At 36.6% G+C, this 25338-nt stretch overlaps 4 protein-coding genes across 20 annotated transcripts in view; 1 reads left to right on the top strand and 3 right to left on the bottom strand.

The window, feature by feature from the left end:
• Window positions 1-25338, top strand: part of caska (calcium/calmodulin-dependent serine protein kinase a) — a 158795-nt gene that overhangs the window by 114061 nt on the left and 19396 nt on the right. For 8 of the 17 annotated variants that reach the window (XM_042763975.1, XM_042763973.1, XM_042763965.1 and 5 more), the window contains exons 6-16: window positions 11995-12097; window positions 12558-12733; window positions 14026-14148; window positions 15041-15124; window positions 15291-15390; window positions 16343-16360; window positions 16481-16602; window positions 18477-18554; window positions 20994-21041; window positions 21586-21666; window positions 24943-25131. In XM_042763975.1, coding sequence (XP_042619909.1) covers window positions 11995-12097; window positions 12558-12733; window positions 14026-14148; window positions 15041-15124; window positions 15291-15390; window positions 16343-16360; window positions 16481-16602; window positions 18477-18554; window positions 20994-21041; window positions 21586-21666; window positions 24943-25131 — 1122 coding nt within the window. The remainder of the gene's footprint in view (window positions 1-11994; window positions 12098-12557; window positions 12734-14025; window positions 14149-15040; window positions 15125-15290; window positions 15391-16342; window positions 16361-16480; window positions 16603-18476; window positions 18555-20993; window positions 21042-21585; window positions 21667-24942; window positions 25132-25338) is intronic. The other 9 variants (XM_042763970.1, XM_042763980.1, XM_042763978.1 and 6 more) reach the window with 3 other exon arrangements.
• LOC109058671 (probable G-protein coupled receptor 82) lies at window positions 667-3582 on the bottom strand. The gene is made up of 2 exons (XM_042763982.1): window positions 3318-3582; window positions 667-2529 (listed from the first exon to the last, which is right to left on the bottom strand). Exons 1-2 carry the CDS (start codon window positions 3352-3354, stop codon window positions 1403-1405), a joined length of 1164 nt encoding a protein of 387 aa, XP_042619916.1. The 5' UTR covers window positions 3355-3582; the 3' UTR covers window positions 667-1402.
• Window positions 5386-8951, bottom strand: gpr82 (G protein-coupled receptor 82). The gene is made up of 2 exons (XM_019075865.2): window positions 8829-8951; window positions 5386-6808 (listed from the first exon to the last, which is right to left on the bottom strand). The coding sequence occupies exons 1-2, from the start codon at window positions 8891-8893 to the stop codon at window positions 5782-5784; spliced, it is 1092 nt and encodes a 363-aa protein (XP_018931410.1). The 5' UTR covers window positions 8894-8951; the 3' UTR covers window positions 5386-5781.
• Window positions 9854-11612, bottom strand: gpr34b (G protein-coupled receptor 34b). The gene is made up of 2 exons (XM_019075862.2): window positions 11342-11612; window positions 9854-11223 (listed from the first exon to the last, which is right to left on the bottom strand). The coding sequence occupies exon 2, from the start codon at window positions 11201-11203 to the stop codon at window positions 10094-10096; it is 1110 nt and encodes a 369-aa protein (XP_018931407.1). The 5' UTR covers window positions 11204-11223; window positions 11342-11612; the 3' UTR covers window positions 9854-10093.

The raw sequence follows: 25338 nt of genomic DNA, 5'->3' as shown, positions 1-25338 counted from the left end.
GTTCCTGAATTAAATCCGCAATATATACGATGGAGCTATACCATGTAGAGATTTAAAAACAAGTAACAGGATTTTAAAATTAATCCAAAAAGAAACAGGCAACCAATGCAAAGATCTTAAGCTAATCAATAATCTAATCAATCAATGATATGATCTATTTTACGCCTGTGAGCATTCTTGCCTCGAATCTAGTCTCGAAAAGATAAACGCATGAATAACCTTTTCCAAATCTTTCTGGGATAAAAAAGGCTTTATCTTAGAGATGAACCTCAATTTAAAAAATCTCATTCTGATGATTTCATTTATCTGTTTGTCAAATTTTAGCGCGCTATCACAAATCACACCCAGATTTTTTACCTGATGTTTCGTAAAGAGGCTCAAAGGACCCAGCTTAAGTGGAACTGTGTCACCAGGTTCAGAAGGACCAATGAGAATCAATTCCGTTTTCGATTCATTTTGGCTCAAAAAAATTAGATAACTAAGCTTTGATTTCATTAAAACAGGTCAACAATTTTTCCAAGGAGGTCATTTGGCTTGAATGGTACATACAATTGCGTATTGTCTGCGTAGCAATGAAATAACACACTGTATTTATTCCAAATCAGACCTAGCAGGAGCATATAAAGAGAAAAGAAAACCGGTGCTAAAACAGAACCTTGCGGAATGCCACATGATAAAGGTGCTGAAGCTGATGTACACTCACCCATACTTAATCCGATTTAAGGCATTTTCAGAGATGCCGGCACATGTTTCAAGACGGGAGATAAGAATATGGTGGTCAATTGTATCCAATGTTGCTGTAAGATCTAAAATCAAAAGTATTGTCACATTACCGGCATCCATTGCCAAAAAAAAATGTTCTTTCAATAATGTTTTTTAAAAACCTGATTGAAATGCTTCACAGATATCATTTTCATCAAGAAATGATTCCAGTTAAGTAAGAACAATTTCCTCAAAGATTTTGGCCAGAAAATGAAGGTCTGAGATTGATAAACTATGTCTTTAAAGCTACACAAAGTACTCCAGTGATTCAAAGCGGTGTGGAAATGGAAGCATCAGTCTGATTTGTAGCTGCTTTTCAAAACATCAGGTGATTTTATTGGGACTTCAACTTGCATCTTGCAAAATACTTGTTTACATTGGGTTCCACTGTGTGCCTTTCCACATATCCTCTTTTATAAAGCATTTTTTAAACTCTGCATCTTTCACATAAGAGTTCTCACAGCTTCACATCCATACTGAAGAACAATGGACGTGCGGAAGCAATCCAGTTGAAGAGAAGCCCATTTATTTAGCTCTGCTACAGGAAGTTTCTCGCTTTATGTTTGTGTGCGTCCACACAATATTTAGAGAACACTGCTCACAATGAGATGTCCGTGTATAGTATGCACTCAAGTAATGTCTAAAGATACCCACTTGTTGCCTGAGATAACTGTCCCACATTAGACTTTGATGACTGACTGTCATTTGTAGCACGTAATCTCAGCAGGCTAAGCGCATGTTTACGAAACATTTTGTCCAGCAGGAAGTACATGATGGGGTCTGTGCTACATCGCAGAGCTGCTAAACATAGCAGGATACTTTTCACCTCCACATACATGGATAGTGGATGGCAAGCGTCTTTTGTCTTTTGTGATGCAGACCAAGACTGCTCATTGACAATATGAACGAAGATGGCTTTATAAATGTGGTGCGGCAGGAGACAGACCACCAGCACCACCATAATGACAACAATATTCCGAAACACTCTTGCATAGACTCGCTGGCTGTCTAAGATGACCGTGCTTCTTCTGGACCTCCAGATGTGCCTGATCACTGCCATGTAAGCGCATAAGACCAACAGGAAGAAGACAAAGAACAGTGAAACGGCCACTAACGTGAAGACATGAGATCCTTCCCCGCCAACCTCCACTGGTACGCTGTAGCACACTTCATCGCTGTCCTCCACACTCCTAGCCTCCCTGATCGAGTACAGCACCACAAAGGAAATGACCGCTATGGTTACGATTGCCCAGGTGACCAGGCACAGAGCATAGGCCAATTTCACTTGTCGTTTTCGACAGAGGAAGGCACCTGGTAGAACTTTGAGCCACCGGCTTGGACGGTCAGCATGGGAGTGTTGAATCAATGAAGTGAAGCGACTGAGCGCCACCCAGCTCAATATCATCACGCCAATGCAGATGTTGATGTGGATCACTGGAGTTAGACCATTTATTGCTATTTTGCACATGGTGTCGTGCTGGTGCCATTTGGTCCCAAGTGAGTAGTATATGGCCTGGAATGGCATGGTGAGGCAGAGCAGCAAGTTTGAGATCCCTAGATTTATCAGGTAGATGTGAGTGGACGTTTTGACAGCAATTTTGCGTATGAACACCCAGAGAGAAATGGCATTCCCTGGCAGGCCAGTGATACACATAATGGTGTAGATAATGGGCAGAACTATCTTTGTAGTGGAAGCTTGGCACAGGTAAGATTTAGAATATGAATCGTTTGCCATTGAGATCTCAGGAAAAAATAGATTCCCAGTAGCTAAGGGTAGAAAAAATTTAAATAGTTATATTATTGTTAAAAATTAGTTAAGGATACAACAATTTGACTTAAAATGAATGGTTTACTGTTAGTACATACTGTGAGTGAAAATTACATACTAATAAAAACCTGTGCTTCCTGTCTCCTGTATTTACAGAAGTAACTTAGAATATTTACAGAAATGTAAATGATATCCAAAGCCAATTGCAGAAGCTGATAAACCACTTTCACAATAAGTCATCTTTTTTTCAGCGTTCAGCCCTCACTATATCAGGGAAACAGAAGATTTTTAAGCTATTTGAAAAATATAAAGATATATATCTACATATAATGTTGGCAGATATTCTGTAGTCATTACTCCATATTTTTCATCAGTAAAGTGTGCTTGAGTTTTTACAGCATTTCACAGTAGCCACAACAGCAACAGTTTTATATACTTTTTTTGTCTTTTTCTTATCTTTATTCTAATATTTGATCCATAAATGTAAAGATATGTGGACTTTTCATTAAAAAAATAAATAAATACTATAAATAAATACCAAAATTTGCTTTCACTCTTAAGTTTTTGTGTTTGTGCCTTAATAGACATAGTACAACTGAAGCTGAAGTAATTGATGTTGAATATTCACCAGAGTTTCCAAGATAAATAGGCTTTTAGATTTTTATAATAAATCAGTTGTTGAAACTTATATTTAACAGCGTTTTGGTTTTAATTCTAAATGTCTTGCTTCTGTAGTAATATAATAGTAAGAATAAAATGTGTAATATATGCAATGTAATACACTTACCTCTCCAAATGCAGTCACTGATATGTTTAACAGGCATCTGTAAGTAGCTATGTTTTGGACTCCCTCCCTTGACTGGCTGTGACAAGGAAGTGACGTGTGAGCATGAGTCTCATTTTCGAGGCTCCCGATTGTAGAACTGCTGTGAAACAGTAAGATTTGCTTTTTGGTATTTAATCATTGCTTCACAAAGAAGCTCATAAACTCATTTTTATAGAATTGTTAAAATAATGGTACATGGAGGAAAACCTAGGGTATTTTTTGGACAAGACATTTAAGTATCATCTAGACTTTTTTTTAAACTTCTAGTTGCTTTTTAAAAGATTTTTAACTGTCACGTCTGCTCTTGAATACAAGACTACAATACAATAAATATCAAGGATTTTTAATGGTCTCCTCACGACCTCTTATGGTTGAACTGACACATTGCTGTTGAAGGACTTGTAGTTTATAGCACACAACAATACCTGAATGTGGATTATTTTTATATATATTTATATATATATATATATATATATTATTATTTTACAATTTTTTTATACCATTCATTACAACTCTGGGTGGTTACGAGTTAATATCCCAGTGACATTGAAAACAAAACAACAATAACAACAAGAAAAATTCTATGTATGCATAATCTGAGTAACAGTACAGCTACTGTAATGCACCAATACATTCATCAGATGTACCCATCAGATTAGTAAATGATACTCAAAAAGACATGCTTTTTCCTTTCCTTAATAAAACATCCCTTCCAAATGCAAAATCTTTCCCAAATCCATGATCCACATATCAAAAATGGCCACTGCCTCAGCAGGGCTCCAGACTAACATTCGAGAGCAGTGGCACCAGTGCCTCTAAGTTCTACATAGGGTGGCACCAGGAGCATATATGGTAGCACTTGGGGGGTGGTGTATGGGGGTATTAAAAATAAAGATAATTTAATCATAAAATCACTGTTGTTTTGCATTCATAACTGCACTTTCTAATAATATTACACATTTATTTCTTGTTATATTATGGGGCTGTTGAATGCTTGAATCTGTTTGGCTGACGAACGTTTTAAGGTTTGCAATTATTTTCAGGGAAACGCACAGTTAACATAGTTCCAGGCAGGTCTTGACCGCATTACTTGTCCATATCACTTCACCAAATGATTTAAGTTATTTCAAAGGTCTTTACAGCCTACAACAGTAAAATAACCAGAACCCACAGTGACACTGGCCAAGCAAGTAAATATTTGTAAACGATAGGATAAAAACGACAGATTATTTCCATTCACACACTTATTCTCTCTCTCTCTCTCTCTCTCTCTCTCTCTCCCTCTCTCTCTAATAACTTTATTATTAACTGCATTAGTCTGTTATTAAGCCTCTGTTATTAGGTCTAAAATGATGTTTTGGAATTAGCAGTACAGGCATTGGATGAGATTCATAAGGAATTAACCCTACACACAAGCGTTTTAAGGACAAAAAAATTGCAGAATGCCTTGAAATATATCATCTGATCGATGTCTTGAGATGTAGTAACCATAGTATAAGTGCAATAATTGACTCCGGCCAATTGAATTTACACCTCAGTTACACCTCGGGTGTGCATTATAATTCCTTGCGTAATACACATGGTGTGTGAATTTATAGCATTAATAATTAATAGCATCCGACTGTTTCTGCCACAACACCATGGTTAATATAGTTAGCGTTACTACTTCTGGTTTTCTGCATGACCTCAGTGCTGTTTGATCTGTTTATAACAGAGAATTATGTGCTCTGCTCAGACATTCAGTGTTGTAAAATCAGACATCTTGCAAGTAACATGTTGAGGGGTACCTCTTGTACTACTTTGTTCAGCCCCACTAGCACCACACCAAACAATGCATTGATAGGATCGGCCTTTATAACTCTGTTAAATACCCTAGAAAGATGACCAAATAATAAGTTCCATAAAGTGTTGAGGTTGTGAAGTGAGGAACTGATGGCTAAGCCTCCCCTCTGCCTCTGGACATTTTAAATGTGGGTGGTATCTCTGGAGAAAATTTAGACAACCTATTTTGAGAAAAATGGTATCTGTGAACAACGTTAAATTGTAATGAATGCAATTTGACTGTGCAATGTATATATAGATATTTAATACATAAATTAATAAATACAAAAGCAAATAGCAGAATATCAACACAAAGCCTTACTGAAATAATAGTTTAGTTGGCATTAATACAGAAAAAGTTGCTTCAATCTAGTCAGTAAGGACTGTTGTAGTATGTACTGTATATTGAATAAAGTACTAAAAAGTAAGTTAGTATGCTGAGGTACCACGCTACAATGTAAACTGGCCATAGGTTTAGCTTCTGCCAAACAGTAATGATCACAAAACACACTTCCCTGAGGTTAGCTTGTCTCACATCTTACCGCATGCATCACACAGGAAAAGCAAAGTTGCAGAGCATTTTTTTCTCTCTTATTTTCCAAAACTATGTTGGTTTGTGGCTTAGTTCAGTTAAATTTGTTTTTGTTTCTTCAATGTGTTCTGTCACATTTAAAGTATGTATCTGAGGTGTGTCCAGGCTCTTGGAGTTGTCAGGTTTGGGTTTGGCCCTGTTGTTGCGTTTGGCCCGACAGCAGCGCAAACGGAACACCAGCTGGAGGACGGGATGCAGGCAACAGCTGAGAGCTGCAATGAAGATGGTGCATATTTTAATCCTGTACTCTACCTGACAGTTTTCATGCTCTGAGATTAATAAGTTGATCCTTTGCACGTGGTAGGGTAGGAAGCAGAGTACAAAGACTATGACCGATGCCAGGATCTTCCTGCGAACCTTTAGACCTCCTCCGGGCCCATATCCAGCACCGACTAGACTTCCTCCCCTTACTTTCTGCAGATGGAAGACCAGCAGGCTATAGCTGACCAACATCAAGCACAAAATGAAGAAGAATGCTGACACACCTAAGCAGTGGATAGTATTGAACTGATCTTGATAGAAAACATAATTATTGACAACTTGGTCAAAGCAGGTCCCGTTAATTTTTAGCCTCATTTTAACCTCCATACTAGCGCCCACAACTGTGGTGACAATCAACCAGGTTGAAAAGCAGAGGATCCAACAAGACCGGGTGTGTTTAAAGACCTGAAATAAGGCGTAGCCTGGTTTTACCACTGTGGTATAGCGATTAATGCTGGTCCACAAAAGAAAGCATATGTTGCAATAGAGGTTTATGTAGAAGCAAGAGAAAATGATCAGCTCTGCTGAATTGCATGCTGGACTTCCAGATTGCCAATTGATGTTTTCTTTGTAGTAGGCTATTCTGAAGAAAAAACTGCAGCACATCAGCAGGTCTGATATGATTATGTTCAAAGTGAAGATGATAGTGGGTGTCCTCTCTGATCTCCAAAGATCCACCAAGACTATTCCATTGGTTGGAAGGCCCAGGACAGCCAAAGCGAGATAGAGCCAAGGCAAGATGGTTTCGTGGCTTTCTTCAGGTTTTATCTTGCATGTGCTACAGAAATAAAGAAAGAAGGAAATGAAAACGAGAAACCCACAGCTTCTCATCTATGAATAGAAATAAGCTATTTTTTTTATCCTGACTTAAGTTTTTCTTTTACTCAGCAGGGCAGTATGCATATATTTATACACTCACACATACACACAAATGGTCAATAATTCGGGATCATTAAGATTTTTTTTTATTGTTTTTGAAGTTTCTTACGCTCACCAAACATGCATTTATGTGAATACTATAAAAAATTATATTGTGAAATATTATTTCAATAAAAAAGTTGTAAAAAATAATAATAATTGTGCTGTTAATCAATTTAAAAAAACAACAACTAATTATTTGCGATTAATCACATATCAATATAATATATATTTTTTTATAATTTCACATTGAATCTCCAATTTAATGTAAACAACATAAATATATGGTATATTTTAAATGTATTTTAATGGCATCTTTTTACTAAATAACCTGTTAATGAAGACCAGTATCACTGATACTAATACTGCTGCTGATGTCTGTGTTAAATGCATTTTTCCCTCAATTTTAACCATTAATTATAACCATTCAATGTTACAGTATAATTTAAAGCTATTATTTGTAAAATTTAATAGTCTTTGCGGTCATTTAGGACTTTTTATCTCATGTAAGATTGTGTTTATGAGGTCACTTGTCGAAAATGGGCATTTTGACAATTTTGTGTGTGTGTGGGGGGGTTATTCATTGAAGCACAAAAGAGAACTGAGTATGCATACTGTCTGAAACAGCTTTATGTGCGTGGGTGCCAGATGACTGTGTTCACAGAGAGCTGCTTCACAGGCTTCACACCAGAACCAAATTAACTTCTCTTTTGTCTGTTATTGTGCTTGATAGCGCGTTTAAAAAGTCCAAAGTATGCCAGGAAAAATGGATAATGCATTAATTGCGTTAAATATTTTTAATGTGTTAAACTGAAGAAAAAAAAAATTGCTTAATAATTCAGTCTTCAGTGTCACATGATCCTTCAGAAATCATTCTAATATGCTGATTTGGTGCTCAAGAAACATTTCTTTGTTTACTATGTCATCTTCACAATGGCGAAACCAACTTTTGCTTCTTAATATTATTGTGGAAACCATCATACTTAATTCAAAGGTTTTGGGTAAGAAGAAAAAAATAAAACTTTAATGAAGCAAGATGCAGTAAATTTCAGAAAATGACAGTAAAGACATTTATAATGATAAAGAGCATTTCTGTTTCAAATAGATGTTATTTTGAACTTTCTATTCATTAAAGAATCCTAAAAAAAAAAAAATGGCTATAACCTTAGCCCAATCGTTTGGTGTTTTAAGAACAACAGCCTTTATAATTATGATTGTGGACACAAAGCATGGCAAAACTGCATCAGCAAAGAAGAATAGTGCATGAATGATAGGAACCATCAAGCACTAAGAAGGATTGTGTTTAAACAACATAAAGCTAATGCAGCAAAATGACACTAAACCCCAATATTCACCTTGAAGACCCTGTTTCCACAAAAAACGACCACATAGAAGTTCTCTAAGCCACCACCCATTAAAGAGCTGCAATTGACAAAACCAATCCCACATATCACTGCTAAAATATGACCTGAATATTGTCAAGCCACTGTTTTGGAGAGAAGAGTGAGAAACTGATTCCCTTCTCCGATATCTCTGAAACAGCTGGCCGATGTAGAAATAGATCTCACTTGCTTTAGTACTCATTTATCAATGAAAGAAAATTCAGGCATTTTTGTTTTTGCAAGTGTTCTGACAACTTAAATAATTGTTGAAAATGTACTGTAGCACAAGTAGTTGTAAAACAAAAGGCCATTTGCTTTCTCTGTGTACGTACAAGTTTGACTTGGGTCATGTTTGACTAATTTTTAAATATACGATACTGATTTTGAAGCTAAAACAGAAATGTAAAGCATATGCTGCTGAAACAAAAATTATTTAATTATTAAATATTAATATCGTAACCCCTCCAGTGAGAAAGTGTAAGATGCGAATCAGTGTACCTTTGATTACTGCCTGTATCATTGACTCCTGAGGAATAGATTGTGAAGTCCCCTTGCACAGACATGATGCTGACTCCTTTACTCGTTGTCTTCTAATACTCATGTTCATTGTTTCGCTTGTAGAATCTTGTGTATGTGTAAGCTGTTTGTGGGTGGGGTGTGTGCTTCACATAGGATGTATGAGTTCACTTAAGACCACATCCTGAAAACATTTCATTTTTAGTGGCACAGTTTCCACAAAACTCAAGCTTTTCTTTCCTTTAATGTGTGATTTAATAGTTTCATTTGTAATAAATTTTGTATAATTGATTAATTAATCAGTTAATAATTACTTAATTAGAAAAAATATATAACTAGAATAAGACTGACATAAAAATGATTCATCTTTTTGTGTATGCATTTAAATATTTTTGTGAATATAAGCATTTTTGAATGATCACCTGTGATTTTTTTTCATCACATATTAATCCATCTTATGTAAAGCCTTTCTCTCCCTCTTATTGTGCCCTGCTCGTGTGAATGAGAAGGTGTTTTACCACTAGAGGGCACCCAAAGTGTTGTGCTGCTTTTTCTGCCTGTTAACGCCCTTTGATTTTCTCACTTATAGTGTAAAAATATTATCAGTAGAATCAGTTAAATTGCTGTTAAATTAATCTATCAGTTGGATTGCTATTCTTGTATAAATTTCTTAGGTTTCTCCTATTTTTACACAGTATGCACAGGGGATGCAGTCCATGATCCTAGCTGTTATTGCAGTACATAGAATGCGTTTGTTCATAGTCACATGAAATACTCTTGAAATACAACGTAACATAATTGAATTACGTGCTTATTTTATTTACTATATATATACTATGTATACCAATGTATACCAATACATTTTTAACATTTGAAGCTGTATAAATTAAAATGAGTTCATGTGTAATGAACAAACATGAATTAACAATGAACAATAATACTTGTATATTTATTTACATTTTTCATGTTTTTAAATTATTTAATTAACAGATTAATACATGCTTTAAAAATGTTGTTCTTTGTTAGTTCATGATGCAGTAAGGGCATGTTAATTAATTTTATTTGATAATTCTGTAAAATGTATTAATATACTCTGTGCTGTTTACAACACAATACTGCGTTTCCTCTTTCCATTAACTCTGCTGTGCACAGTATTGTATGTAAATACTGTCACATTCTTTACTTACATAATAATGAAAAGAAACCTTGCTGTGCCTTTGGACATGGCTAATATGTTTTAAGAACAGTCATAGCACCACTTTATCAGTCTCTGTTGTCTTTGATAGTTTGACGTCCTTAGCGTTTGTCATAGGCACGACTGCACTGATATTTGTCAGCTCTTGTGGAGTATTACTAGAACTGTTCAGTCCTCTGATGTTTTGCTGACGGAACCTATTACAGATTATCCTCAGAATCACTTTGCGAATAGAACTACAGAACAAAAAGTACATGACTGGATCCAGACAGCTATTAAAGGCAGACAGTAGCAGAACTTCTTCATTGGTCTTATCCAATACACTTATCCACTCGCAAGAGGTGTTTGCTATCTGTGACATGATGTAGAAAATCCTTACAGAGTGGTAGGGTACAAAACATATTGTGAAGAGAAAGAGCACAAAGAAGGACTTCCATGCTGTTTTGTTGTACTTGGCAGCATTTGGGAAATCTGGTTTCTCTTTGGAGGCTGATAGGAGTTTCATTCCGATCCTTCCGTAGGAGATTACCAACGCACCATAGACCAGCCAAAACATACCCACGATGGCAAAGTTGAAATAGGCTTTCCATTTGGATTCATACAGGTGTTTGTATTGGAAGCACTGTTGGGATTCACCATGCTCTGTATCCAGGACAATGAAGCAAATGCCACAAACAAACGCCACAGCCCAGATGACATTGCAGAGAAGCACACTCCACCGGCTTTGCAGGAACACCCGCCTACAGGACGACCTCTGGACCTTCAGATAACGATCTACACTAATGAAGCCCAGTAAGACTATACTAATGTACATGTTCATGTAAAAGATAATGCCCACCATCGTGCACAATAATGACGGCAGCACCCACCGGTCATTGTTGGAATGGTAAATCACTCGGAAAGGCAGGCAGATCACAAGGAGTAAGTCAGCCAGAGCCAGGTTAATGAGGAAAATGCGAACAGAGTTTTTCTTTGGATGTACTCGGAGAAACACCCAGAGAGCCAGCAGGTTCCCAGACAACCCAAACAGGAAGAAGAGTGAATAGAAAATAGCCAGCGGGACCTGCAAGCTGGTGTTGTCCGTCTGGCAGGTTGGCTGGGGAATTTTCGACGTGGTGTTCGGCGACGCAGTGGGGAAAAACTGAGTATTGTTTTTTGTCATTGTATGTGTATGTATCAGACCTTAGAACAAAAAAAAAATGCAGATGTCATTATAATGCTTACCAAAGACATTAAGTTTTAATACCTTGAAATGCAACAGAATGTCTGATGCACACTTAGATATTGTAGAGTAACTTACCTTGTGAATTCTGTCCATCAGAGAACTTCTCTGTTGTGTTTCTTTTTGAATGTCTCTGTCTAATCTCAATTTCAAACTTCCTTTTTGAAGAAGCTCTTTCTTTTTAGTTCCTCTAAACTCTTGCTTACCTCAAAGCACAGCTGTGCACCAGTTAGCCTTTTAAACAAAGTGTGCAGGCACTTTTAAAGGAGGAGTCTCAAAACCACATTTCAGCGCCACCTTACATCACATGATCACCGAAACAGATAGATGAGGGCAGTTGATCAATTAAAACAATAATTTTATATTTTAAATATTTAATCATGATTATATTATCTTATTTTGACAGTGTTTCACTCATGGGTGTTATTCCACTTGTTGAGCTTTGATAATTGTCCATAGAGAGACCACAAACAGCAATACTCCACTTAAATATCGTGTCTATTTTATGTTTAAGGTAAAATCAAATTAATAAAGGGGAGTATTTCTTTATTGTTTATTGAAATGGGAACACACACACACACACACACACACACACACACACACACACACACACACATATATATATATATATATATATAAATATAAATAAAATTTCACTTCTCTTGACTTCTTATGTCAATTCTAGTGTTGTCTGTACAGCAGAGTAACATGTCTTTTTTGTTTTTTTGCAGCCTCATTGTGTGTTGCTGGCATCAAAGGAGAACTCAGCTCCGGTGAAACTTGGTGGCTTTGGTGTGGCTATACAGCTGGGAGAGTCCGGATTAGTGGCTGGAGGTACTTGGAAAAATCCTGTTATAGGTTAAATGTGTATCATACCACACATGGACATTTCCTGTGTACCTGCACTGCATGCACAGAGAAACTTCTAGTCAACAAGATTCATATGCAATAAAAGCATATAATTGAAGCACAAGCTACATAAGAAATACATAACATCATATTTTCATTTATTGAAGAACTGAAACATTAGAATAAGCTTTCATTTGTCATTTTCACTCATCACAAAAACTAATCATGCATTTAGTTCCTTATTTTATGTGTAGGACGTGACTCTCACTCAGTATCACTTGAATTTTGAACCATTCAGGCAATGATTTTGTTCTGATTAATTAGCTCTTTATGACTAATGCTGTTTGTGAGTGGCTGGGTATGCATGATTGTGTTTAATTGTTCAAAACTTTTATCATCGACAGCTCTTTTGTATGTATTTGAATGAACGTTGTCTGTGCTGCAGGACGGGTGGGTACTCCGCACTTCATGGCCCCTGAGGTGGTGAAAAGAGACCCCTACGGGAAACCTGTGGATGTTTGGGGCTGCGGAGTCATCCTCTTCATCCTCCTGAGTGGCTGCCTGCCCTTCTATGGCACCAAAGAGCGCCTGTTTGAAGCAATCATAAAAGGAAAATATAAGGTAAAAGTTTAATAGCAAAGTCTGTTAAGATTACTGTAAATAAAGACATGCTGGAAATATCCTCAGCGTGAGGTGAAAGTGGCAATATATACTGATTTGTTTAAGTGCTGAGATAAGACACCTTAAAGGGATACTCCATCCCAAAATGAAAATTTTGTCATTATTCACTTACCCCCATGTCGTTCCAAACCTGTAAAAGCTTCGTTCGTCTTCGGAACACAATTTAAGATATTTTGGATGAAAACAGGGAGTCTTGAGACTGTTCCATAGACTGCCAAATAAATAACAGTGTCAAGGTTCAGGAAAGTATGAAAAGCATCGTCAGAATATTCCATCTGCCGTCAGTGATTCAACCGTAACGTTATGAAGCGACGAGAATACTTTTTGCCGTGTGGCTGACACAGAAGAGCGTATGCCATCTGCGTACAGCTCAGTGTTGCCAAAATGGCACTACGCTGATTTGGAGAGATACAAAAAGTATTCTAATTACTTCATAATATTATGGTTGGATCACTGATGGCAGATGGACTATTCTGATGATGCTTTTCATACTTTACTGGACCTTGACACTGTTATTTACTTGGCAGTCTATGGGACAGTCTCAAGACTCCCTGTTTTCATCCAAAATATCTTAAATTGTGTTCTGAAGACGAACGTAGCTTTTACGAGTTTGGAACGACAAGGGGGTAAGTGAATAATGACAAAATTTTCATTTTGGGATGGAGTATCCTTTTAAGAAAGTTACTAAATACACATAAATCACTTCCAAAAATCAATGTTACAGCATTTTGCACTTTCCATTTGTCTACCTGAATAAAGACATTTCGGGGCTAGAAAATTTGTGTTCACACTAAGCTGATCTCAAATCAGAAATCGCTAACATCAGATCATATCCTCACCACATAAACTCTTCAAAAAAAACTTAAACTAGTTCCGGTTCTCTAATTTGGTCAGAGAGTCAAAGTTAAGATTGTTGAAAGTCATTTTTAGTTTAATTCTGGGTGACTTTTTCCATTAAAATAAACAAGTAAGACAAGTTAGACATAAATACATTTGTCCTTAGTCAGCTTTCCACACAATTTGAAGTGGATGGTGATTTTAAACGTATCATAAAAGTGGAGTGTTCTAGACCAACATTCCAAGTCTTCTGAGGCCATATTTTGAGCTTTGTGTGAAAAACAGAATGAAATTTAAGTCATTAGTTCTAAGCATTGGTGCTAGTGCCAGAATCATTTTGTTGCTATTATCAGAGGATCTGGATTTATCCTTTAATGTATGTGTTTGCTGTAAAGATGAACCCCCGGCTGTGGGGCCAAATCTCAGAGAGTGCCAAAGACCTGGTGCGCCGTATGCTGATGCTGGACCCTGCAGAGAGGATCACAGTGTATGAAGCTCTCAACCACCCCTGGCTCAAGGTATCAACAGCACTCGAGAAACATCTGCTTGCTGATCTTACTCATGTTTTTTCATGTTTTAATCTGTTTGCTATATCTAAATAAAATTATATAAAAAAAAAATAGGGAAACAAAATATATGTAAATATAATGTTTTATTATTAAGGATGTTTAATGTTTTATTATTATTGTTATTATTATTAAAACCATACAGACAGTTTCACTAATTGGATATTATTTTCCAGCTTTGAGGTTTTTATGGACTTAAAGGGATACTCCATCCCAAAATGAAAATTTTTGTCATTAATCACTTACCAAACCTGTAAAAGCTTTCTTTGTCCTCGGCACACAATTTAAGATATTTTGGATGAAAACCTGGAGGCTTGAGACTGTCCCATAGACTGCCAAGTAAATAACAGTGTTAAGGTCCATAAAAGGTATGAAAGACGTCATCAGAACACTCCATCTGCCATTAGACGTGCAATCTGGGTTATATGAAACGGCGGGAACACTTTTGTAGGCAAAGAAAACCAAAAAAATGACTTTATTCTATAATTCCTTTATCAACGGTCTTCTCTGTGTCTCTCCATATCACCATATGCTGTGTATGCTCTTCTGTATCATCCGCACCACAAGGATACGCTGTTTCTTTGTGTATTTAGCTTTGATTTTAAATAAAACAGCGCATCCTTGTGGCACGGATGATACAGAAGAGCACACACAGCATACAGTGATAATGAGAAAATAAATATCTTAAATTGTATTCCGAAGATGAACAGAGCTTTCACAGGTTTGGAACAACATGGGGGTAAATGATTAATGACAAAATTTTCATTTTGGGATGGAGTATCCCTTTAAGATATCATTCCTTAATAAGATGAATAAGCACCATTTGAAGTGTGTTTCCTTTTAGGAGAGAGACCGCTATGCCTACAAGATCCACCTTCCTGAGACAGTGGAGCAGCTGAGGAAGTTCAATGCCAGGAGGAAGCTAAAAGTGAGCCATCAGCACTTTACGGTCTCTGCATATTGCTTTAGCAGCTGTTCTCATTCACGATTCACGTTGATGTTCTGGAGTGTAAAATAAAGACCACAAATAAAAAGTACAGCAGCCACAGGAAATTGCAGTACATGAGTTGATTAATATCTGTATGGTTTGACAGGGCGCAGTGCTCGCTGCAGTCTCCAGCCACAAGTTCAACTCTTTCTATGGCGATCCACCAGAAGAACTGCCTGACTTCTCCGAGGACCCTACTTCATCAGGTACTACAGCAACCAGCAGAGATGCAACATCATCTGCCACCCACTCTGTCTTCCTGAAGAGATGTTTTTTTGTGATTTGTAATCTCTCATCACAGTGTTTAGGTTACTTTGATGATATCTTTCTGTTAGTAGCATGCTAAGACAATCACCACAGTCAGTGTGGCCCACGATTTAGGGATTCAAAATAAGAAAAAAACAAAAAAAACTCTACCTCTCAGTAACTCAAAAAAAAAAAAATTACATACAATTACACTGAGGGAGAGACCTGAGCAGGGGGATGAGAATGTCATTAAAAATTTAGGGTGGCCTCTTTTGACTTGAACCAACACTCTGTTACCATGCTGGGGAGCTCTGCATAGGCAAGCACCATTCAATTTTTTCAGAAAGTGAATTTTTTTTTTTTTTTTTTTAAGCAGCCATCACAGAGATTATTTTCTTGTGTCTTGTTTAAATAGACCTTACAGTGTACATTCCACATACTCCTAAACAAACCACAAATTGTTTGGTTTAGAATCTGGTTCATGTTTCCTGTTTATACCTCATATCATCTTTGGTAACTTTCCCTTTTTTCTGCAACACTTAACACAGGATTTAATGTGTCACAATTTTTAATAAAAGTTTCACAAACATATCCTTTAACATATACAAAGCTGTCACTGGGGTCGTACCCAAAGGTACAAAAGCTGAAAGATACATCTTTGTAACTTATTTACCCCTAACTGGTACAAATTAGTACCTTAAAGGTACCGCCCCAGTGACAGTTTTGTACATTTTTTTTTTTTTTGATAGTGTACTGGGAAAATAATTTGAATGTGCATTTGTGAGTTGTTATCAAACTTCTCTAACTGATTGTCTTAAGAGTGCAGGTGAAACCTATTTCTATTCACATCACAATCGTCTTTCTATTGTTAAATAATGCTTGTTGCTTGTTTCTATGCTGGCCACCCTGTAGGACTACTAGCAGCGGAAAGTACGTGTCACTGTCTGTCTCCTTAGAAAGTGTTTGCCTGCTAACTTTTAAGTTAATGCTTTTCCTGGGTATTTAAAGTTTATAGTGTGTTGTCAATTGTGTTTGTGTGTACATATAAAGGGGCTGTGTCACAAGTGCTAGACAGTTTGGAGGAAATCCATGCACTGACTGATTGCAGTGAGAAAGACCTGGACTTTCTACACAGCGTCTTCCAGGACCATCACCTCCACACATTGCTTGATGTAAGAGACTGTAGCATACAGGCAGACACAAACATATACACACCAATAAAATTCCTCCTTCATTTAACCACAGACTCTGATGTGTTCAGATGCTGTTAAATCTTGCTTTGATCATCTTGCTTTGAAAATGTCACATTATGTGATGTATGACACTAATTTAAAATTTGCCTATGCAATGACCTGTCTACACAGGTTGGATTTAGTTTCTTAAAGGGATACTCCATCCCAAAATGAACATTTTGTTATTATTCACTTACCCCCATGTCGTTCCAAACCCATAAAAGCTTTTTTCATCTTTGGAACACATTTTTAGATATTTTGGATGAAAACAGGGAGGCTTGAGACTGTACCATAGACTGGCAAATAAATAACAGGGTAATTGCACACCAGTAGTAATTCAGAATTGATCTTAGTGACCTCCGCAGTGAGCTGCTAACAGCCTACTGCCTTAATCATTAGCCTTCCACCACCCAAACAAAAAGCCCTCCATCTACTTGAAATGATTAGCCAAAGCTAACTTGAAGGTTTTTTTTTGTTTGTTTTTTTTTTTGATACCTCAACTGATTAATTCACAAATGTCAGTAGACCAATTTCAGAATTTTCTGTGTCATCATTTTTGTTTATTTGATGACTTAATGGATTTATTCATTCATTGTTCTTTGTTCATTCATTGCATCTTTCAATACGTGTCAAAGCACACACGTCGCATGAGTCTTTCAGTATTATGTCTTTTTGTGGTTTTTGTCTGTGTGAATAAGTGCAGCTGTGGACTCTCCCTGCTTTCTCTATGTTTGTGTGTGTGTACCAAGGCCTCTATAGAGAGGCGTACAGCTCGGTACAATCCAGTGTGGATGATAGGGCCTGTCTCCATAGCTACAGGCCAGAGGAAAGCAGAGAGGAGGGCACACTCCTTATGCCAGTGCTCTGTGGGTACGAATATCACCAGGAGGCTGTGAATGCACGTCATCCCATTGAGAACTCAACTCCTACTCTAAATAGGGAAGGAAACAATAGCACCTATTGTCAGCCTCCATGATTTTTCACTGTTGCAGCTCCAGCAGTATCTGTCTATCAGAAGAGCTGCTCCAGACTTTAAGACTTTGCCATCCTCTCTATTCAAGCTCTGTGTGTAACTCTACTTTCGTGAAACAGAGAACAGAGGGGTTGAGATCCTCTCAGGACCAACTTTGTCTGGAGTTTAACTTTGGTTTTGGTTGGTTCTTCTTTTGATGTGGTGAGTAACCTGGGGTATTTTCTTAGCCAACCCCTTTCTTTAGTAAGCATATTCCTTGCTGCTGGAGATGTAGCAATGTTTCGCTCCATGTTACCCTGAAAGTTCTGTTCTGTTTGTGTCATGTTGTGAAATGCATTTTAAGATGTATAAAGAACTGATACCCTGTGCACAGCACTGATAAATAGCATACCATGAATGTGTTATAGATGTGTGTGGTATTTTTCTTGTGACGTGGTTTGTCCTATGAGGGTTGGTACTCAAGCTAAGTCTCTGAAAAACCACATATTAACGGATGTGGATTGCAAGAACATTTATTTTTAAGTAATTCACAACATGCTGAAGCTGACTGATGTGCAGAAGAAAGCACCTGCAGAACTCTGGATACATGGAAAACATCTGTTAATACATTCATTAAAACTGTATTCCTCATCACTGAATGAACATGTATTTAATTATGCATCCCTTTTTATGATTAACATTTTGCCCAATATGTTTTGTTATTAAACATTGATTATAATATTAAATTTTGTTTTGAGCAAGGATGAATTTTAAAGGATCCTGATCTGCCCTTGTATGCTACAATGTTTTTAACAGAGCAAATAAATCGTGATTGTTCATTTATCCGTTCTCCCTTTTTCAGCTGTACGACAAGATAAACACCAAGTCTTCACCACAAATCAGGAATCCTACAAGTGATGCAGTTCAGAGAGCCAAAGAGGTGAGTGCAGGCTACAGTTACAGAAAGATGGCTTTGTAATTATAAAATTATTAGGGCCAAAGAAGTTACTAGCATAAGTTTAATTGAACTTCATCGTAGTGTTCAACTTAATCGTCAATTTAAAAGAATAACCTCTACCAAGACTGCTTCTTTTTTCTACTGGTCTAAACAATCTCTAATTTTCAGGGATTGATATCTTTTCAATATCTTCAACAATAATGTTTGTTAATGTGACTCAGAGTTGAATGGAACAATGTTTAGATGGTTTGTCTTAGTTCTGCTATCTTGGATGTGTTTATTCAGAGTGACGTTTTAAATATTTAAATATGATTAATAGAATTGTTGGTGTATGTTCTAATTTTTAACTGGTATTCTGTCTAGACTGTGTTTGCATTGTAATACAGCTCAACAGGATGTTCAGAAAAGACTCACTGCATGACCTACTCACTCCTGCGCTCTCCTATAAACAGAATTTCCTCACTGCATATTTCTGCCTTGGTTTATTCACCTCTGCTCTGACTGTAGTTTAGTGCAAAAATTTTTTTTTTAAGAATTAGTCATCTATAAAACAGGTAGTATGCTAAATTGTCATAACTAAAAGCTAATTACTGTACATGCAACAAAAAGATGTGTTTTTCTTTGTTAACAAAAAGTATATTACAAATGATGGTCCCACAAATTTTAGCTTTTCAAATAGCAAATCAGTTATATCATTTTTCTTTGAGGTATTTATTTGTGGTCATTAAGTTGTTATGGACCGGTTTGTCTTTTTTTACTCAATACCGTGTCTGTTCATATCTATTATTTTTTTTCTTAGAAGGCAGAAGTTCACATGATTTTATATAGTTTAACAGAAAGCCTCAAACAGAGGTCTGATTTGTACTCAACGCCTCTAAGAATTTTAAGCTTGTGTGAAAACATGCCTGTTTTCTTCCTGGTGAATTATAATACATTTAAACCAGCTGCAGTTATAAAGCCACATTAACAAGTGATTGTCTTTGTTTGCTTTTACCTACGGAGTAGATTAGAAAAAATATAGAATAACAAAATAATGATTGTGTGGTGTTGGACAAAGCGGCTCTTTTTTCGCCGTTCATAAGCATGTGTGGAAGGTTGGTGAGAGCAGACTGACATGACACTTCTCAAATTACATGAAAGTTAATTTGAGAGTGAAATTGAATTTAGTTTGGTGAGCTTATTGGGCTGTATGTTTGATGTGTGACTGTCTGTGTGCTTGCCTCAATGTTGGCTGTAGCGTTTTGCTCTCTTCATTTGCACAGAAACCAGTTAAACTCCTCACTAAGAACACAAACCAAACAGTGAATAGAATATGCCAGTGGTTCTGTTTTGTCCTTAACACACTAAATGAAGATATAGGCACAAGCTATCTTTTAATCCTAATGTCCAGTAAATTAACAAGCATTTTAAAAAAATCCCTTGCTAGATCTGAAGACTAAAAAGACATTATAGCAGTCTATTTTGTAAATGTATGTTATTGATCTTATTGTAAATGAATCATGTCTATTTTTTTCAAATTTGACTACATAATGTTTAATACTCAAAACAACATGTTCTCTGGTTTCGTATGTCAAACTTCTCCAATCATTTAGTCCATGTAAAACCCGCCCTTCCTCAATTGGCAAGCTTGCATTTATTTTTGAATGCACAACCCACAAATCCAATCAAAATCCTATGCATAGAACCAAGTCCCCACCCCATCTGTCACTACTTTCATTCCATCACAACTTGAAAAGCTATATTAAACTGGAGTTTTTTTAACAAGTGATTAGTTCTCCACAAGTCCCCCATATAGTAATTTTTTTTCTGAAGTTGTTGTTTCATGTTGACTTAAAGTAAGTGAATCAAAACTGATAATGACTTATCATATAGCAGTTGCGTCAACAGGAGCATTCAGAGTATTTTGAATATATGTCAACAAATCCTAACTTGGTGCTTCAGATAAGCTTGATCAAACAAATGTGCTAAGTTCCCAAAGAAGTTAAAGTAGTCTTAGTTTGAATAGTTCAGACCATCTGCTTACTCTTAAGATAAAAAATTGTAAGATTCAAACTAGTCTTGTCTCAGTCACAAGTCACACAACCTATAAAGCTCAACCATTTCCTTTAGTAATTCACATCAAAAAGAAACTCAGGCCTGCTGGTGATTAAATAGCTGTGCTCTCGAATAACCCTTCTTGGCCTCTTGCTTGTGATCACTGGCAATGGTGAAATGCTTAAGGATTATCCTCTTTGTATTGCTTCGAGGCAGCGGGTGGAAACTAACCCATCACCTCTCACTGATTTTCCTGAGAGACTGAAACTTGCAGAGGCGGCATGGTGCCTATCTCCAAAAATTCAGCCTTCGACTCTGCTGCTTCTTTTACACAGACTATATGTATCAAATGTTATAAAACTTTCCTGTGTGTGTCTCTCATGCTAAACCTACGCCGAAGACGGGTCGAGCACGGCTTTGAAACATCTGGAATATGTAAGATGCAGACATTTTCCCAATCTTATGTCCACTTATTTTTACCACTTTTGTAGAACATGTGGAAATGTCTAGGACTCTTGTAAATGTCTGAGCTTTACATTTAGTGATGTTGACTGGCAGTGAGGGGCTGCCAGGTTGGTCTGAACATTGATTAGAGCTCATTAGAGATGATTAGTGTGGTTCAAAAGATGTTCTGGATCCGGTGGTCAGCAGCATTCAGCAGGGAGTTATGACATATCTGCAGTACTGTGCCAAATCACCCCCTCCCACCTGACCCGTCCCCCCCACCACCGCCAAAGGAAGGGCCAAATGAGACCAGACAGCAGTGCTGATTGGTCACATGGGGTCTAAGGGTCATGCCAGAAATGTTTGCGTGTGTGTGTGTCTCTTCTGATATATGATGTGTGGGGTCTCAGCAGCCCAGCTCAAAGTGGTGTTGCAGTGTACGAGATTAAAAAGCAACATCTTAACTTGCATCCTGAAATATATATCGTGGAGATGACAGCTTGACGAAAAGCCTGAAGACTCTGTCTGTCTGTAGGTACTTGAGGAGATTTCATGCTACTCGGAGAATGCAGATGCTAAAGAACTGAGACGGATTCTAACCCAGCCCCATTTCATGGTGAGTCACAGCAGTGCTGATTCTTTTGTTAATCTCTTTACAATACACCTTAAAATCAACATGAAATCAAAATGAACTCTATTTACTTTCTTAATGCACTTCCTGGTCTTGTTGTGAATAATTAATTTTTGCATGTTATTCTATGTAATATTTAATCAAAATGTTATACCTTTTTTAATGCTGGCGTCACTTGCGTTGGCTATTGGATAAAATAGTAGCCAATAGCCAAATATCTGTTTAGTCATTGTTTTAGCAAACTCACATTGCATCGGGTTTCATTGAGGTACGAAATACCGTCTTTTCACCATCTAATCAATTCCCACTCTAACTTTAAGTATACTGTTGGAAATATGCTTAATTAATCATTGTTTTATTAATTTGTTTTATTTTTATTAATAATTTTATTCAGCTGCGACATAATAAACTGTCTAAAAATTAGAGTAATGACATTTATCATTTAATCATTTAAAAAAAAAAAAATGCTGTTCTTTTGAACTTTCTGTTCATCAAAGCATCCTGATGTACTGTATCATGGTTTCCACAAAAACAGCACAGCTGTTTTTAACTGTTTCAACTGTTTAACAGAAGTAAATGGTTTTAATGATTTTAAGGATCTCAGAGTGATTCTCATTATCACTGCAGTGATTGACAGTACTGCTAACATCAGGAAGTACAGAGAAACAACAAAAGTGGAGTCTTCAAGCTTGATTTAATTTCTGTCAGCAAAACTATTTTTGAGAGCTTAATTAGAGCACTTGTACTTAGTCTTCATGAGTTGGAGCTGTTTATTCGGGATGTTGTCAGCGGTGTTTCACCATCTGAGATTTTGCATTCCTTTTCAGTAATCCTCTTCTATAATCAATGAGCTGTTTGTTAGTCATCTGTGTTCAGAGCATTATTTCTGTGTTCTTATCAGTGGGACAAACAACCTCATGACAGATGAGGCGGAGAGTTTGCCCTTCGCTCCACACTGACTGTTTGTCAGTAAGGTTCATCTAGAGCAGGGGTCTTCAACTAAAATTGCTTGAGGTCCAGTAATTAGCCCTCCTCACCAGCTAAGGTCCGGACTATAAGATAGGTCTACCAAAAAACATGAATTGACGTTTTTTACCAGACCATACCAATCATATCTGCAGGACATTTATGCTCATATTTATAACTTTATAAGACCTGCACAAACATAATTAAAATGACTGTAAAAAGCATGATTTACAGTTCAGATACAAGTTTTAACAAAAACAAGTTTTTTTAATGATTAACTTCACATTTCAGCCTTTAAACGATTTTTTAAGAAAATTGAGGCAAAAGTGTCATTATTATATTCATTTAAACAATTATTATAAATTATTATAGCCTATTAATTAACATATAAATATATATTATACTGTCTTAATTGTTTACATTTTTATAGTGCATTATCTTCTTGTTGATGCACTAGTTCACATTTACAACTCTGGATGTTTGCTGCATAAAAACATTGGTTGATTTTTTACATTGGTCTGAACAAAAATAGCTGAAGGGCTAATTGAAAATGCAAATTCACTCTCTGCCAGCAGGAGGCGCTTTCAGAACAGCAGAAGTATATTGTTTCCCCGGTAACGGCTGTACACAAAGCAGTGCAGCACATGACTTTGAAACTTGCAGCTTTCATATTTATTCAATGAAATCATAGGCTTTTGAAGTTTAATCATCACACTAAATCACAATTCTTGTCTTAATTAAGACATTCTTGTACCATTTAAGACTTTTTATGGCCTTAAATTTGATATAAAACGAAATGTAAGACTTTTTAAGGACCTGTCAACTTTCCTAATTTTTGAGAACGCCATTGTTTTTCACTCACTGAAAGTTTCATCTGTTTGTGCACCGCTCTCTGCCCTCTTCACTGCACATCTGAACCTAGCAACAGTAAACTGTAGTAGCAATCCATGGTGCCATAGGGCCCAAATGGCTCTACTGAGCTGATCTTGATGTGCATGATTTAAATTAGATTTTTTGAAACTTTAATATGACATAATTCTACAGGTTTAACCTTCAGTCAGGAGTGATAGTGAGGGTAAGAATTGTTGATAAGATTATAAATCTGATTCTTCAAAGTGTGTGAGATAAGTGGGAACTGAGAGAAATTATTAAAAAAGTCTTTGCCATGATTCAGAATGCAAGGGACTTATTTGGGGGCTTTTTGCATTACTTTTACTTCCACTTGAAGTACAGAACTGAGAAAAAAATCAGAGGTAAGGAGTCAAAAAGAGCTTATGCATGAGAAATGAGAGTGGGGTGATGTCAGCAGAAAAGAGAAAAAAGCAAGAGAGGAGGGAGGCACCAGCAGGTACTAGCTGTCATATTCCAGCATGACCTTGCCCTCGATGCTTTTCTCACACTCATAATTGCACTCAAGATAGTATGAGATGAACTGGTGAGAAAAAGAACAAGGTTTGTGTCTGTACACACTAATTACCTTGTTTACTTAATGTTACTAAAGTCTATTACATTTTGGTTTTAATAAAGTAAAATTTAAGGGTTTTAGGAAGACAGCCAGTCAAAAAAGCATGATAAACTAAATTTGTATTCTAACATTAAAAAGCGTGGGGTCAGTAAGATTTTTTTTTTTTTTTTAATGGAACAAGTTAATATTTTTATACAGCAAGGATGCATTAAATTGATTAAAATGTGATATTAAATCATTGATTAAATTATTTTCAAAAAAATACTGTTCTTTTGAACTTTCTATTCATTAAAGAATTCTTAAAATATATCACGCTTGCCACAAAGATATTAAGCAAAACAACTGTTTTCAACGCTGATAATAATGTTTATTTAGCACCAAAGCAGCATATTGAATATAGAATGATTTCTGAAGGATCATGTGCCACTGAAGACTGGAGTAAATAGATGATGAAAATTTAGCTTTGCCATCACAGGAATAAATTACATTTTAAAATATATTTAAATAGAAAACGGTTATTTTAAATTGTAATCATATTTCAAGATTTTACTGTATTTTTTTAATCAAATAAATGCAGCCTTGGTGAGAATAAGAGACTTCTTTCAAAAACATGAAAATCTTATCGAAGCCTAACTTTTCCATAGTAGTGTACATTTTCTCAAGAAAATGTGAGGATGCTTGCATGACTTGCTGCTTTGACTGGTTACTAAAGCACTGTGAATGCTAAGGTGATATTAGTTGTTTTATGTTAGTGTTACCTCGCTCAGGTTTATTTTTTATTATTATTGTGTGTGTGATACTCTATCTCACTCTCTATCACTTTCTTTCAGGCCTTACTTCAGACTCATGATGTTGTGGCGCATGAGGTGTATAGTGACGAGGCACTGAGGGTCACCCCACCCCCCACATCACCATATCTCAACGGAGACTCACCTGAGAGCACGAACGGAGACATGGACATAGAAAATGTTACACGAGTGCGCCTAGTTCAGTTCCAGAAGAACACAGACGAACCAATGGTATGAGTTACAACTTTACTGTACATGTACACACACATATATAAACCTACAGACTTATATGCATAGCGTGAACATGATATCAGTTTCTAGTGGTTATGATCCCCCATTTTCAAAGTGTGCAAATGCTAGCGCTGCACATCAGATATCCTGTGTTGTGATGCTTGGCACACATCTTGTCAGCCTGAGATGATGGTGCTGTTGATTAAG

This window comes from Cyprinus carpio, chromosome A9 (assembly GCF_018340385.1).
Source record: "Cyprinus carpio isolate SPL01 chromosome A9, ASM1834038v1, whole genome shotgun sequence".
In the NCBI taxonomy this organism is placed as follows: Eukaryota; Metazoa; Chordata; class Actinopteri; order Cypriniformes; family Cyprinidae; genus Cyprinus; species Cyprinus carpio.
The sequence above is the reverse complement of the archived record's forward strand: the minus strand, read 5'-3'. Positions and strand labels throughout refer to the sequence as shown.